At 48.9% G+C, this 13619-nt stretch overlaps 4 protein-coding genes across 4 annotated transcripts; 1 reads left to right on the forward strand and 3 right to left on the reverse strand.

The window, feature by feature from the left end:
• Positions 1–699: 699 nt before the first annotated feature.
• LOC131205381 (zinc finger protein 99-like) lies at positions 700–3030 on the reverse strand. Its single transcript, XM_058197457.1, has 6 exons — positions 2878–3030; positions 2078–2811; positions 1493–1997; positions 1255–1424; positions 1035–1176; positions 700–962 (listed from the first exon to the last, which is right to left on the reverse strand). Exons 1-6 carry the CDS (start codon positions 3028–3030, stop codon positions 768–770), a joined length of 1899 nt encoding a protein of 632 aa, XP_058053440.1. The 3' UTR covers positions 700–767.
• Positions 3031–3526: 496 nt separating this feature from the next.
• Positions 3527–5614, reverse strand: LOC131213778 (eukaryotic translation initiation factor 3 subunit L). The gene is made up of 2 exons (XM_058207901.1): positions 5482–5614; positions 3527–5358 (listed from the first exon to the last, which is right to left on the reverse strand). The coding sequence occupies exons 1-2, from the start codon at positions 5509–5511 to the stop codon at positions 3769–3771; spliced, it is 1620 nt and encodes a 539-aa protein (XP_058063884.1). The 5' UTR covers positions 5512–5614; the 3' UTR covers positions 3527–3768.
• Positions 5615–5959: 345 nt separating this feature from the next.
• LOC131205899 (THO complex subunit 4) lies at positions 5960–10433 on the forward strand. The gene is made up of 4 exons (XM_058198199.1): positions 5960–6411; positions 8564–8795; positions 8925–9131; positions 9198–10433. Exons 1-4 carry the CDS (start codon positions 6184–6186, stop codon positions 9323–9325), a joined length of 795 nt encoding a protein of 264 aa, XP_058054182.1. The 5' UTR covers positions 5960–6183; the 3' UTR covers positions 9326–10433.
• Positions 10434–10495: 62 nt separating this feature from the next.
• LOC131215699 (DNA repair protein XRCC2-like) lies at positions 10496–11464 on the reverse strand. The gene has a single exon (XM_058210091.1). The coding sequence runs from the start codon at positions 11462–11464 to the stop codon at positions 10496–10498; it is 969 nt and encodes a 322-aa protein (XP_058066074.1).
• Positions 11465–13619: the final 2155 nt, after the last annotated feature.

The raw sequence follows: 13619 nt of genomic DNA on the forward strand, positions 1-13619 counted from the left end.
CGATTCAAGCCGCACAATCGGCTTTACAGACAGTTGTAATGTTGAATGAACGAACATCTCATTGCCATGAACAGCAGGAGGTTTTGAAACTTCTAAAGGAAATCACTCGAAAGAGCTACCGGAAAGACCTTCGAACCGAAGTCAGTAGCTTAATAAGTGAAATAATGGAAGAAAGACAAACAACAGAAGCACTGGCGAGCGGAAACGAACAGTCGGCTGTAAACCAACGGTGCCAACTTTTACGAGATCTCGAAGTTATCCGTAAAATGGCCAATCAAGGAAAGCTAAGTCCTGTGTCTCAACAGCGACTTTGTGAGGCAATTAGAATAGCGATGTACAAAACACAAATCAGGATCAAAAGACGTTTGAAGAGAAGGAAGAGAGAAAAAGAAAGTAAGAAACAGAGCTACCAATTTTCCGCAAGTAATAAAACAAAGAATCGCCCAAAAGAAATGAAATATCGTTGGTAGTAAGTTGTGTACCGGATTAGTGTATCGAATAAGCGCTGAAAGGATGCTGTTCACCAAAACCCAACTGATTGCAAATACATGAATGGTTAAATATTTTATAGTAGTTTTCGTGTCTTAATTGTTTAATCTGATAAAAAAATTAATCAGGAGCGATAAGTAAGCACTCAAACGATTTGTAACAAGTGACTAAGCATGTCATCACGAATGAAGCTCAAAGATCCCATGAATTCCGAATGAGTCACGTACATGAACCAGTCATTATTACCGTTGCCACGTTATTTTGAACCAGTCAAATGGTCAATTGTTATTCGCCCGAGGGCCAATTATTGATATTTCTAGCATGTTGTCGTTTGTCTTTGTGGTGCTTTCCAGCGGCGCGCTTTCGACGAACTCAGATTTGAGCACCGTCCTACCACATTTGTCCATATGTTGCTTCTTGGTGCTCCAAGCCGGGATCAACTGGTCACATATCGGGCACCATTTTTCTTGCGACTAAACCACGAAATGGGGTGAAAAGAATGCATTATAGTGTGTGTGGGTTTTTGTACGAAGCGCTTCACTTACTCGCAACGCCCGAAACTGTCCCGTCAGTATTCCTTCCGCCGGTTTAACGCGTACGTTCGTGTTCTTTCCGTGAACCAAAAACATGTGCTTGTTGTAGAAATAATGGTACTTGAAGTCACGATTGCAGCAGATGTAATTTTCTCTGTGAAAAAAATAGTATTTTAGCGATTACCCAACAAAACGACTAACTGGCTAACAGTTTAGTTTCACACAGTAATACCGGTAGGTGATGCAAAGATGATCGCCGAATTCTTTGGTCGTCAAAAACGCCCCTAGGCATATTCCACATTGTTGGTCTTTGGGGTTTTGATGATGGTTTTTGTGGTCGTCCAATTTTTTCGACGTACTATAGGACTGCAGGCAAATATCGCAAACAAAGTACATTTGGATCTGCACGATGTAAAGGAAAGGACAAAGTTTAACAACGACATCGGCTGTTTTATCTGCCATCTACAAACATTATGTTTCTTCTCGATGTGCATCCGTAGCTTGTCTCGGCGGCAGTACGACTTACTGCAGTGCTCACACTGGTGCCGTTGTAACTCATGGACGCCTTTAATGTGTCTGTTGAGATGGGTGTGCGATTTGAAAGAGAATCCGCATTGGGCGCACTCGTACCAACGCTGGTTCGTGTGACTTTTGCTGTGTTGCTTGAGCTCGGCATTGTGTTTGAACCGCAGTCCACATTCCTTGCACTTCACTTCGTACGTTTTCAGGTGCACCTGTTTGACGTGAAAATGCTTTTCTGCCTTCGTGTAGTACTCGAGCGGACAGTAATCACACTTGTGCGGACGCACCGGCTCGTGTCGCTTGCGGTGCTCGTCGAGGGAAAACTTGACCGCAAACGACATACCGCACGAGTCACATATGTAATCCCGATGCTCGGAGTGCTTGTGGCTTTTGAGCTCCTTTTGGCTGTCGAACGTAAGATTACAGCGTTTGCAGAGTACAGGTTTTGGCATTCTGTAAAAAAAAACCAGAGACGTCAACGGATGCTGTACGGACCACACCACCATCAACGCAGTAATCAGATTGTCGCCTACTTCTGATGGATCTCCATGTGTAACTGGAGGGATTCAGAACAGGCTGCTACAAATTTGCATTTCTCACATTGAAGCTGCGATGATCCTTCGTCTCGATTCTTAACGCATCTTCGGGCCGATGTCCTAGTATGGTGTCTTTTTTTTGCATCTACGTGGCCTCTTTTTCGAACCACTGCATCATTCAGTTCTGCATCGGTTACGTCCATTACATCGATGTCCATTACTTTCACAACTTCGGTATCCGGTTCCAATTCCTTTCCAAGTTCCACATCTTCTTCAGCATCTACGTGGGGTATTTCTCCGTCCGACTCGTTGGCTGCGATCTCGTCGAGGCAGTTACTGCCGTCGTCAGCTTCCGCTATGTGTTTATGTTTCTCCTTATCTTGTGTCGAATTGGTAGCACCTTTTTCCTGAAGTTCCATCTCTGTGTATTCATTCTTTCCTTCGTCCAATATCGAGCTGATACCATACTCTTCGAACTCGTCAAGCAATTCCTGCACGTTCAGTTCGTTTTTCTCAACATTCAACAGTTGCAGTTTCTGTAGCATCATCAACATAGGTTCCCGGTGATCAACAAACAATTCGTGTAGCGCAGACGGATCCCCTCTGCGTAGCTGCGCGAGGCTGTAAGTGAACTGCATTACGTACCACAAATTTTTCCGATAAGCCAGGAAACGCTCAAATGCTTCGAAGCACTTTTGGCAGACACCAGTCGGAATCAAATGTATAATTTCCTGCAAGTACCAAAATAGGATTAGTAGGAATAGTGTCTAGGCATTAACGTGCTGATTTAGACTTACCTCCGGCAACTGCAACAACGTAAGTTCATCAATGAGGTCGCCAAGTTTTCCATCGTACGGATGCATATATTCATTCGCCGGAACTAACGTTTCTTCATAATGCAAACAAAGTCGGCACACGTGTGGGAAATATTTTAATCGAAACACGGTCATACCGATGTGAGAATTCTTATTAATCGAACCAAAACACGCTCCACGGGGAAACAAGTCTGTGTTTACATGTCCTATAGAGATCGGAAAGTAGAAAAGCGCAAAAAGAGGCTCTTCTCGTTTGACGTTTATGCGTATCCTGCAATTTCGAACGGCGATGTACAATTAGAACCGTTAGAACAATTCGGTAAGATTTAATATCGATTTCTTACTTATTAACTTTATTTTTATATTCGTATTTGTGGGTCTTACTATCATCAGTGCTAAGATATTCGAAAATGTCTGGGAAGCTGAATAGAAAAAGTAGGAAGACAATGAAAGGATAAAGTAAAGATTACGTTACGAGCGAAGAAATTTCCCTACGTTTTCAGCTTATGCCTTTACCGTAGGTACGCAATGTAGTTAAAAAATCGCATTAAATATTGCGTGCGGCTTCAACAACTTAACAAAATTACTTTCTCGAATGAATTGCAAACGCCCGAGACATTGGTTGACGGGAATCAGTCACAATGGCAACATGCATTTATTGTTCCCCTGCAGATGGTCGGCTAGTGAGACTCCCTTTTCTGGTCCTATTTAGCAATGCTCCTACACGAAGCTTTGGCGTGAGGGTAAAATATTACTGTGACGATTACCGAATCCCTGCAACACCGTTAGCAGTATGGTTTAGTATTTGAAATATGCAAAACGCAGCTTTGTCTATCGACAAAATTGCCCGAACCATTAAACACAACGGCTCTGTTAACCCTTGATGGTGTGCAGACGACGGTTAAGATCTTCAAATTTTAGGATTTTACGGATGAAAAAGTCACCATAACGGTGCGAAACTTTCGTGTCGGCAATGTGAATCATATCCTTGTCGATGTAGAAGTCCAGCTCGGACCCGGACTGGAATTTACCCTCCAGCCCGCTCACGCCCTTGGTCCATACAATGTTCTTCATCTTGTGCTTGAAGCACAGCAGACGTGTGAGCAAATTCTCCAGCTTCTGCTTGTCGACGTCGTCACGAGGCAAGTGGTCCATGAATGAGGCCAGCTTCATCATCGGCAGCGTCGTGTAGAGCTTCAGGTACGAACGGATCGTTGGCAACTCTTGCTGCTGCCGTACCTCGTCCATAAACACGTTGATCTGATGCTCAAGCGCCTCCTTCACGTAATCGTCCATCGGTGCATCTGGTGGGGGCGGAACTGGCGAAACGAACTTCGGGCAGGCGAAAACGAAGAAGTTGCGGAACACGTCCAGGTCGCCGCACTGCATCTTGTACATGTTGTCGTGGTAGTTTTTCTCGCGCAGCACCTGCTGGATGGACTCGTCGATGCATTGCGGGTGCAGAACCAGGCAAATAGCGAGCAGATGGTACATCTGATCGGTTTGCTTGTTGATCTGATCGTTCTGGTACGAGCGGGCGCTGTACAGCTGCTTGGTGCGCTGAATGTACAGCAGAATGGACGAAAAGGTGCGAATCGCGTCCGAGTAGCGGCGCATCATCATATACGCGAACCCGACGTAGTACGAGGTGCTAATCTGACACGCCGGAATGTGCGAATACTGGCTCTTCTTGTGAATCTCAATCGGTTCCAGCACCTTGATGGCCTGATGATAGTCGCCGAGCAGCGAGTGAACACGCAACAATCCGACCAAGCTGAAGTAGCCAAGCATTTTGTAGAACGAATGACGTCCAAACTCACCGGCCACCGCCTCCGGATCTTTGCCGGCCGCTGCGGCCTCCAGCTGATCCTTGATCTTCGACATTGAAACGAGTGAGTGCAGCACGTTCAAGATGCAAAGGATATTCCAGACTTTGCTGTTGTTGTTCAGTAGCATGTCCATTTCCTCCTCCGTCTTGTCGGTCAAGCGAGCACGATATTGGGCAAAGTTTTGGAACTGGTACACAAACTCATCAATCAGTTCCCACAGCCAAATATCGGGCAGCTCCAGCTGAACCGGCTCCTTTGACGGTAGGATGTAATTGAAAAAGTTGCAGTAATTGTAGAACGAGTTCAATCGTTGCTCCAACGAGGGGCCTCCCTGGATGCGGGCGTGCAGATGACGGTAATACAGCTCCTTGTACAGAATCAGGAACAGGTTGTCATTGTCCACGAGATGGGCCACCTCCTCCTCGCTCGGCCAAGCCTTCTTCTCGAAGTGCTGCTCGCTCAGCTTTGGGAAAGTGTTCTCGTACAAATTCTGTATCTCGTACACCACTCCGTCCTTGATAACGGTAGCGAAGTACACCAGAAACTTCTTCACATCCTCGTGCATCGGATAGTAACCACGGTCATACATGGGATCCTCTGGCATGCCCACCTCGTAGCCGTACTCATCGTAGCCCTACGGTAAAAATCGACAAATGCAGTAACCGTAAGTTAGGTTATGTTGTAGTTCGTAAATTTCCCTAGTCTTTTCTACAATGCTGTCGCTATTCATTCTACTAACGCAAACCGCTTTACTTACACCTTCCCACACTTCTTCGTTCGAATACATTTTGCACGTTCGGGGCGTACGTTTTTCTCGCAAAAATCTATAATTTTCCGAAATATCTCCGGATCACGCACCGACCGAAAACGATTGCTATGAGAAAGAGGTACGCTGGCAATTGTCATAATTGACCTGTGTCATTTGACAGCAACCCGCGCAGGAAAATTGTATGCAACTTCGGTGTCGCATGCAACCAAAAAAGCCGCGTTGAATGGTTTCTGTTCCGGTTGTTCTTTGTCAAAATCTTTCGATCCTCAATGTTCTCTGTTCCAAGCTTTACGTTCCTTGCCCCGGAAAAGCATCTTATTATCATTCCTTTGTTGATTTCAACATTCATTCTCTTGATGATATTTGGCATTTGCAGCAAAACTGAACTGGTATAAGCGGAACCCAAGCAACTACATTATACCAGTTCGATGCTCATCAGGCAACTTTTTCACTTGGCTACCCAGTCGTCGAGCAGTCGGTGTCGCGTTCCGTATGTTCAAGAATTAAAACTTCATTAAAAGCAACAAAATAACTCCGCGGCATTAAATCGATTCTTAAACAAGTTATTTCACTCGAAGCAATCTAGTTTGCGTGGAAAGTTCATCACAGTGAAGCGTAGAGCAACGCAGTAAAACCGAATCGTGATCCTCTATCGCGCGTCGTACGTGACCGACTCGGGAGAAAAACAAAATGGTTGACAAAATTGAGATGAGCCTTGATGAAATCATCAAGTCGCAAAAGGGATCCCGCCCGCGCGGTGGCGGACGCCCGGGGGTGGCCAGCCGGCCACCCCGTCGCACGGCCAGTGGCGGAACCAGCGGAACCGGGTTCCGGTCTAACCAGCGCAACGGCAGCGGCGGTGGCGGAGTCCTGAAGGGACGTAATCGTGGCGGAATCTCCCGAGCACGCTACGGGCGGGTAAGGCAGTGAACGATGTGGAGACAAGCGGACGAAACCCGTACGTCTGCCAGGCACAGACCCCTTTCTGATCGGATTGTAGAGCATTCCACGGCCAGCCCAAAGTAGCTTCAAAGCAGATCTTCAGCCATCCGGCTGAGCGCGGTGGCTTCTTCTTCGGTCGGGTACGGCCGCCCCGGACACCCGGTGCGCGTCCTGCTGCTGGTTCTCCAACACACGCGGTTCCTATGCCGTTTCGCTCGCATTTTGTGCCTAGCGTCGATGCTTCCGCTCTAAATATTGTATACCTTCGCCTAACGGATAAACTTTTTCGCTTCTCACGAGAAATGGTGGTGCTTCTGGTGAAAAAACGGTGGGTGCTGAGAGTATGACCGGGGACATTTTCGTGGCTGGAAATCGCTACGCTACGCAACGCGGTGAAAAAACGACGAAAAGTGGTCGAGTTCTTCCTACTGCGTCGTTCTTTTGCGAAAGCCACCTTCAAGGTGACGCCATGAGAATTCAACATGGCGGCGACAGTGGTCGTCGGTGGTTGAGAATGGCAGAGGCCCCGCGCCAGCGGTCACGATCTCTGTCCAATGCGCGCACTCGCGTGTGTGTTCAGTTAATGTGCTCTCGTGTGTGTTTATGTGTGAGAGGGCTAGTGTTTTCCGGTGCGTTAGTGAAGGAAGAAAGACGGATAAGTGTGTAACGCCGAGTCGATGTTATTATTGTGCCGCTCTGCGAGTCGTTTCCTGTTCGATCTTGTTTGTTCGTTCCACCTTTAATGTGCCCTATTTGGCAACCGAGTGCTCTGTGTGCGTTCTCTGGTATGCGCGCTTTGCGTTCGCTAAAATCTGAAGCAATTGTCGCTATTGTTTGAAGCGATTACTTATTCTGAAATTCATAAGATGCCAAAATGACAGTATCACCGTTTTGATTCTTCGCGCGTGTGTTTCCTGCGGTTTTTCGGTCAAATGTAGACATTTTTAAGAAGCTGTGCCAAATAATAAGTTGATAGCATATCATTCGAAGCAAATGCTAGTGAACTGCCCGTCCAGACGTAAACGCCAAAGTCTTACTCCATCTAGTTAGCCGAGTAATCAAAGTGGTGCTCAAATGTCCTTCAAATGGCTGTGAATCGCTTCGTAATCCCCAGTACTCAGCTTCTAAAGAACTGTAGTGCGGTGGTTCACCAAACCACCAATGGTCCAATTCTGTGCAAACCCATCTTTTTACGGTGATTCTATTCCCAACATTCCAACTATAAAAATGCCACAGTTCACAGTTTCACTTCACAGTTTCAGCTTCTGCTCAGCTCTCGAACGGCATCCCATTGTCTTCTTTCTTCCGGCTAGCGATTGGTATCACACAAGACACACACCTCCCAGAACGTAGCGAATCGTTCCAAAGAAGAACGAACGTGGAAATGATGGCAAATAGCATCACTTTTCAGTACTCGAAATGGTGGAATGGCTCATACAAAGGCAATGCTTACTCTTTGTCAAGCACGAGAATCCAATAAGCGGCATTTGATGAGAGCGAATGCATCATGAGACTACTGTAGTAACTCTAAGGAGGCGGCGGCGACCCAGCTTTGATTGCTGATATGCGCGCAGAACCGCAGGACTTGCTTGCGCGAGTAGCGAAACGTGTGGCGGAAACGCACGACGTTAATGATGAGATATGGTGCCAGGCGGAATACTTTTTTGCAGATACACTACTCCAGTGAATGTAGTCACGAAACCGACGACACCATGCTATGCAACTGAAGACGCTGCGGTGCGTCGACGAGTTGTGCTGCAAATGGGAAAAGAAGGAACAGAGGAAGAACCCGGAACCCCACGGCTGGCGTGGAGTCGTTGCGGCAGCAGGAAGCAAACTGCCGGCCCTCAGCCTCCCAGAATAAAAACTAGGGGGGCCAGCAGCAGGAGGGCAAAGGAGGAAGAAGAGAGGGTTATTGATTGCTGAAGTTCAACTTTGGGCCTAGCTTCTTTGGCACGCGTGCAGATTTCGGCGGGACGCGAGAGAAGTCAGACGGAGCGAAGCCAAACGGCGATAAATGCTTGTCCGAGGCTCTTTAGAAACCCCTCCCGAGGGAGTGGAAAGAAAGGAGTGTGCGAAGACGAAAAAAATCCACAAACCCAAAACCCGTCACATCATCATTCCACAGGGCGACGTGAACAGCGCATGGAAGCATGATATGTACGAAGGATCGCGCGGCAAAAACCGCCTGATGACAGCGGCCGGCTTCGGCACGGGCTCCGGAAGCGGCGGCGTGGCCAAACTGTTGGTGTCGAACCTGGATTTTGGCGTATCGGAAACGGACATCAACGAGCTGTTTGCGGAGTTTGGACCACTGAAGAATGCCTCAGTTCACTACGATCGATCCGGACGTTCGCTAGGTAGGCTGACCGACCGACCCGGCGCACCATGGGTTGAATTAATTAATTAATTTATTTATTGATATTGTGTATTTATTTATTTATTTACTTATTGAATGTTTCTAACTCCTTATTGCCATTGTGTTGCAGGAACGGCCGACGTTGTCTTCGAGCGGCGCGCAGATGCAATCAAAGCGATGAAACAGTACAACGGAGTTCCGCTGGATGGGCGACCGATGAGCATCCAGATGGCCACCTCTGAAATCCCCGTCACCCGCCCCCCACGTCCCGTGGTATCTCCGGGACCTCCAGCGCGATCAACCCGTAAACCGGTCGGCGGCCGCGGTGGTGGTGCAAGTAAGCATTTCTTTCTGACCACGCTTTCCGGGCCGTTTCTAAACTTGTTACGGTTTCGTTTTGCAGATAAACCGCAGACGGGACGTCGTCCAGCCGGTGGAGCAGGCGGTGCCCGAGGGCGGCAACCACGTGAAACCAAAACTGCTGAAGAGCTTGACGCCGAACTGGACGCCTATACCAAAGACATGAAGTAGAAAATGGCCCACCCAACGGCCATGCAATGAGAGGATGGTGTACTCTTGTTCGATTACTAACCTTTTCATGCAGTGCGTTGTCTTCGGTACGGGGTGAGCGAAGATTTTAAGGTTTAAGGAAGAGCACGAGTGAGTGTGGACACCGCGCACTGGCCACACCTGTGCTTGTTTGTATGCTGGACTTCAAGTGTACACCATTTAAAAATTTGCAGCGAAAGATACATATTTACTCTTTCCGACGATTATTGTAAATAGACAACGTAAACAATATAAAAAGGAACTCACGCAGCAGCAGCAGAAGCAATTTACGAATAGATTCTTCAGAATGGTGACGGTCTTTCGGGAGTGAAAAGCGTCAGGGTGTGGTGCATTTACTGTGTCGTGAGGCAATTAGGCAAACTAACGAGACAAACACCCTACGGCCAACCGCGTGGCTCTATCCGCGGGTCAATCCCCGAGAGAGGTGGTGTAGACCACGTCGTCAAATCATCGATCATCGCTGTGCTGCCTCAGTGCACGATTCGCACTGTTCATCTTTGACAACAGTAATTAAGTTTCATCCCATCATCATCATCATCATCGGAGAGATCATCAACAGCAGATTAGTCGTTAGTTGTTGGTACTACTATATAGTGAAATTGTAGTAGCAAAAACGAAGACAAATAGGGTACGAGCACATCGGAACTTAGTGCAGAACTAAAAAAGGAGTGAATAATTGCAGTTTTGATAATTTAGATTGCAAAGGTGATTTAGTGGCCAACTAAAGCACGATCACCCATCACAGATCATGCTTTCCTTCATTTTCTCAGCGGACTATAACAAACGTAGCAACAAAAGTTTAGTTTTTAATCGAAACCGCCTCCACAACTCACTCGTAGGATTTCGTCAACAGAGAGGCGCCAGAGATCCACGCGGAAGTGAGGCACAAGATAGGACACAGGTACCGGGAGGAGGATTATCACCGTGTATCGCTTTAGTTTGGAATCCCAGCAAACAGAAAGAAAGAAAGAGAAAGATAGCGCGCGTCGCGGCACGAGAGAATGTAGAGAGTGAATTCCCGGAAGCGAATGAGAACCAAAATACTGAAATAAATTGAAAACGTGATTCCGGTTTGTATCCCCTGGCTCTTGCTGTAGAGGTTTATTACTGATCGAAAAAGGGGAACGAGTTCTATGGGTCAATCCAGTTGAAACCGAATTTATCTATCAAATAGAAACGTGTGTACTGCGGCTGGCTGTTCTCCTTCGATTTGATGAGCGCACAGAACCGTTGCTCGTCCTCCGTTTGCTCGTCCTCTGTTTGTTCGTTCGTTCCCGGCGGCGTTTGGCAGTGGTCGCTCTCGCACAACTCGATGCGATAGTCCACCGGTAGACTAATTGTTGCCGCGCCTTTCCCGGGCGGAAACATGTCGTTCGTCGGTGTACTCGTAGTCGCCGCCGACGTCGATCCTTGCGACGAGTTCTCCACCAGCAACCCGTCCGAAGACAGTTCAATGTCTCGCCCGCTCTCACCGTTCGCAAAGTATGCTGGTTTCGTGTAGACGAACGCCTTATTCCACTTTTCAGCAATTCGCTTGAACTTTTGGCAATGCGCCAATTGATAGGTTTCCATTCGCAGCCGATTCGCCGGAGTGCACTTGGTCCAGTAGAATGTGGCGATCGAATCGACCAGCACGTAACTGATGTCCGGCTGCTGAAGGAAAACGTTGTCCAGCGACAGTAGGGTCAGATCGAACTGTTCCAGCGAGTAGCACGTGATCAGCTGCAACCGGTGCAGACTGGCGTCCTGGATGCGTTCAATCCCCGGCCGGTCCAGGGTGGCGGCAATGGCCGGTTCGGCGTAATTCAGGATGTACTTTTCCATCACGTCCAGCAGCACCGCCGGCTCGAAGGAGTTCTCGCAATCGATCAGCACGGCACCGAGCTCGTGGCCTGCACAGTTCACCGGAAGCACGATGCGGGCAATCAGGTCGAGCAGCAGGCGCGATTTGCCCGTGTTGGACTCTCCGACTATTTCCACCAACTCGCCGCCATTCGGGCCACCGTCCGGGAAGAGGGTTTCCTCCAAACGGGCCGGCACTTGGTTAACCGTTAACGATAGGCGCGATAAAACATCGCTGCCGGTTTCAGAGACACTCATCGTCGGAACTTTGAGATTTGGCGATCACGAAGCAGTTTTTGCGCGCCCCAATCGCGTTTGACAGCCGGTTGATAGCTCTCTCACTCTCTCACTCTCTCTCTAGCTTAATCTCTTCCTTCCTGTTGGTTAAACGCCTTGCGTTATGCAAAACGCACCACACCGGAGCCCCTGTGGATTCGAATGGTTTCCTTCAGCGGTCACGGAACGTGGCGCGGCGCGGTCGGAGACCCCACACAATGATGGCGAAAGGTGATAAAAATAATTCGTTTTATTTTAAAACACCTTTCTCGACCTCACGGTTCGCGGTCGATCGATCGAATTCGAATTTGTCAGCACCTTTACATTGTTTGACAATAATCAATAAGGAGATGCAGAATCAACGAGAAGATATTCAATATTTAGTCGCTGTATCCGCCGTCGATTACAGCATAGGATCATTTCTTCGGCTGCTTCCAGGGCCACCCGAACGGCGAGGATAATTATAAATCAGCTGATCTCCCGCTTCGAACCGTGGTGCCCTCCCGATAATTTTGGTTTCATTGTCAGAAACGGCAACACCAACGACGATCCGACGACGTCCAACACGCGACCAGTGCCCCCCCGCACTTGCCATACCCTGAAGCCGAACGATATTTATGATCAACACGCCACAGCCTTCGGTGGTCCGCTCGGGGCGGCGGGACTCTAACCCGGACCGAAACGAACCCACCCGGGGGGTTGATTTTCTGACAGATTTTCCACCGGTACACCGCTTGGGGCACGCACTCGCGGTCGCAATAAGTCCACAGTCTGGCGCCGTGAGTCACGCGATTCAAACCGTTGCACACGTGCATCGGCTTCAGCGGTGCATCCGCGTTTTCCGATCTGTGGTCATTACTTGTGGTCAGTTTGTGTGCCAGTGTTTCGCCAGCGTAGCTGGCAATTCGGATTACTGATGCCGGTCTTGGTGAGTGTCCCATTAGAAGCATAGAACCAATAGAAACAAACATTTGATCACCTTTCTTGATAAAACTGTGCAGTGTGCGCTTTATTAAATTTCTTGCCCTATTTTGTGAATACAAATGTAAATGAAAGAAATCTAAGTTCATATGAAAAAGTCCCCATCACTATCTCCGCAAAGTCCGCTACTAATCTACTCCAATCATAATGTCCCCGTCGTTGCCCAAAAAAAGGGGGGGATGACGAAGCCCCTGCAGCGAATGCAAAGTTGTTTGCGCGACGGAAAAAACCCCGATATTGGCCTGCCGGTCGGGTCGGTTGTTGACAAGAGCGCCGGCACCGGACAAACAAGCCCGGGGCCGGAAAACAAAAAGACACCGATTCATCATTATCGGTTGCGGTCCGCGCACGATTGGCAAGTGTGTGCGCGTCTGGGCCCGGGCTTATCGCTCGCGGTGCCCCCCGGGCACAACCTGGCCGACTTTTGCGTCCGCACAATGGCCAACGCGTCGCAGGCCAATCCATCGATCACACCGGGCCAAAGCAGCCGATCCTGTGGCAGCTTTGTGCCCGCCACCCTGCCGGTGATAGTGTTTGCGCACGGCACCACGGGCACCAGGGAAGACGACGTAAACAAGGGGCCAATGTTTTTTTCCGCTCAGCGACCGATTTCCTGCGTCCGTCGGTTTTGTGCACGTCGCACCAGCCCACACTTGGAGGGGGGAGCATCCGATTGGGAGCGCACACTTCTGGGTCGCAATAACCCGGACTCAGCGAAAAGTGCCCACTCATCCCGCCGGGCGGGTGATAAGGGAGGGCGCACACTTTTAGCGCACACTCCACGCGCCGACAGCGCGCGATTGATGTGCGCCCTTGCGCGGGACACACGCAAAATCACGCCAAATCCTCGTGGCGTAATCGGATGAAAAACGGCACTTTTGTGGAGGATCAATCGGATCTTATCTGCGTGTGCCCGTGCTGGTCAGTCGGGGAAAATCCTTCAATCCGGGAAAGTGATCCGGGACATTCATCAATGGCAACTGGTCATTACTGGCCCTCTTGGAGGAGCGTGTGAACCAAAAAAGGGTACAATCGAGAGAGAGAGAGAGAGTGAGAAACACCAGTTTTGTTTACACCAACCACCATGATAACGGCGGACACAGCCGCCGGTGCGCGGAAGATAACGCGTTGTGGGCGCACGCCACGGGCGCATGAC

This window comes from Anopheles bellator, chromosome 1 (assembly GCF_943735745.2).
Source record: "Anopheles bellator chromosome 1, idAnoBellAS_SP24_06.2, whole genome shotgun sequence".
NCBI lineage: Eukaryota > Metazoa > Arthropoda > Insecta > Diptera > Culicidae > Anopheles > Anopheles bellator.

Excerpts from the sequence above, each read along its gene's own strand:
- LOC131205381 (XM_058197457.1), bottom strand. The coding sequence starts at position 3,030 with ATGACCGTGTTTCGATTAAAATATTTCCCACACGTGTGCCGACTTTGT. Across the intron at positions 1,177-1,254 it reads CATCTTTGCATCACCTACCG|AGAAAATTACATCTGCTGCA; the intron begins GTATTACTGTGT and ends TTTTTTTCACAG. Across the intron at positions 963-1,034 it reads GACAGTTTCGGGCGTTGCGA|TCGCAAGAAAAATGGTGCCC; the intron begins GTAAGTGAAGCG and ends TTCGTGGTTTAG.
- LOC131213778 (XM_058207901.1), bottom strand. The coding sequence starts at position 5,511 with ATGTATTCGAACGAAGAAGTGTGGGAAGGT. Across the intron at positions 5,359-5,481 it reads ACGAAGAAGTGTGGGAAGGT|GGCTACGATGAGTACGGCTA; the intron begins GTAAGTAAAGCG and ends TTTTTACCGTAG.
- LOC131205899 (XM_058198199.1), top strand. The coding sequence starts at position 6,184 with ATGGTTGACAAAATTGAGATGAGCCTTGATGAAATCATCAAGTCGCAA. Across the intron at positions 6,412-8,563 it reads CCCGAGCACGCTACGGGCGG|GGCGACGTGAACAGCGCATG; the intron begins GTAAGGCAGTGA and ends ATCATTCCACAG. Across the intron at positions 9,132-9,197 it reads CGGCCGCGGTGGTGGTGCAA|ATAAACCGCAGACGGGACGT; the intron begins GTAAGCATTTCT and ends TTCGTTTTGCAG.
- LOC131215699 (XM_058210091.1), bottom strand. The coding sequence starts at position 11,464 with ATGAGTGTCTCTGAAACCGGCAGCGATGTTTTATCGCGCCTATCGTTA.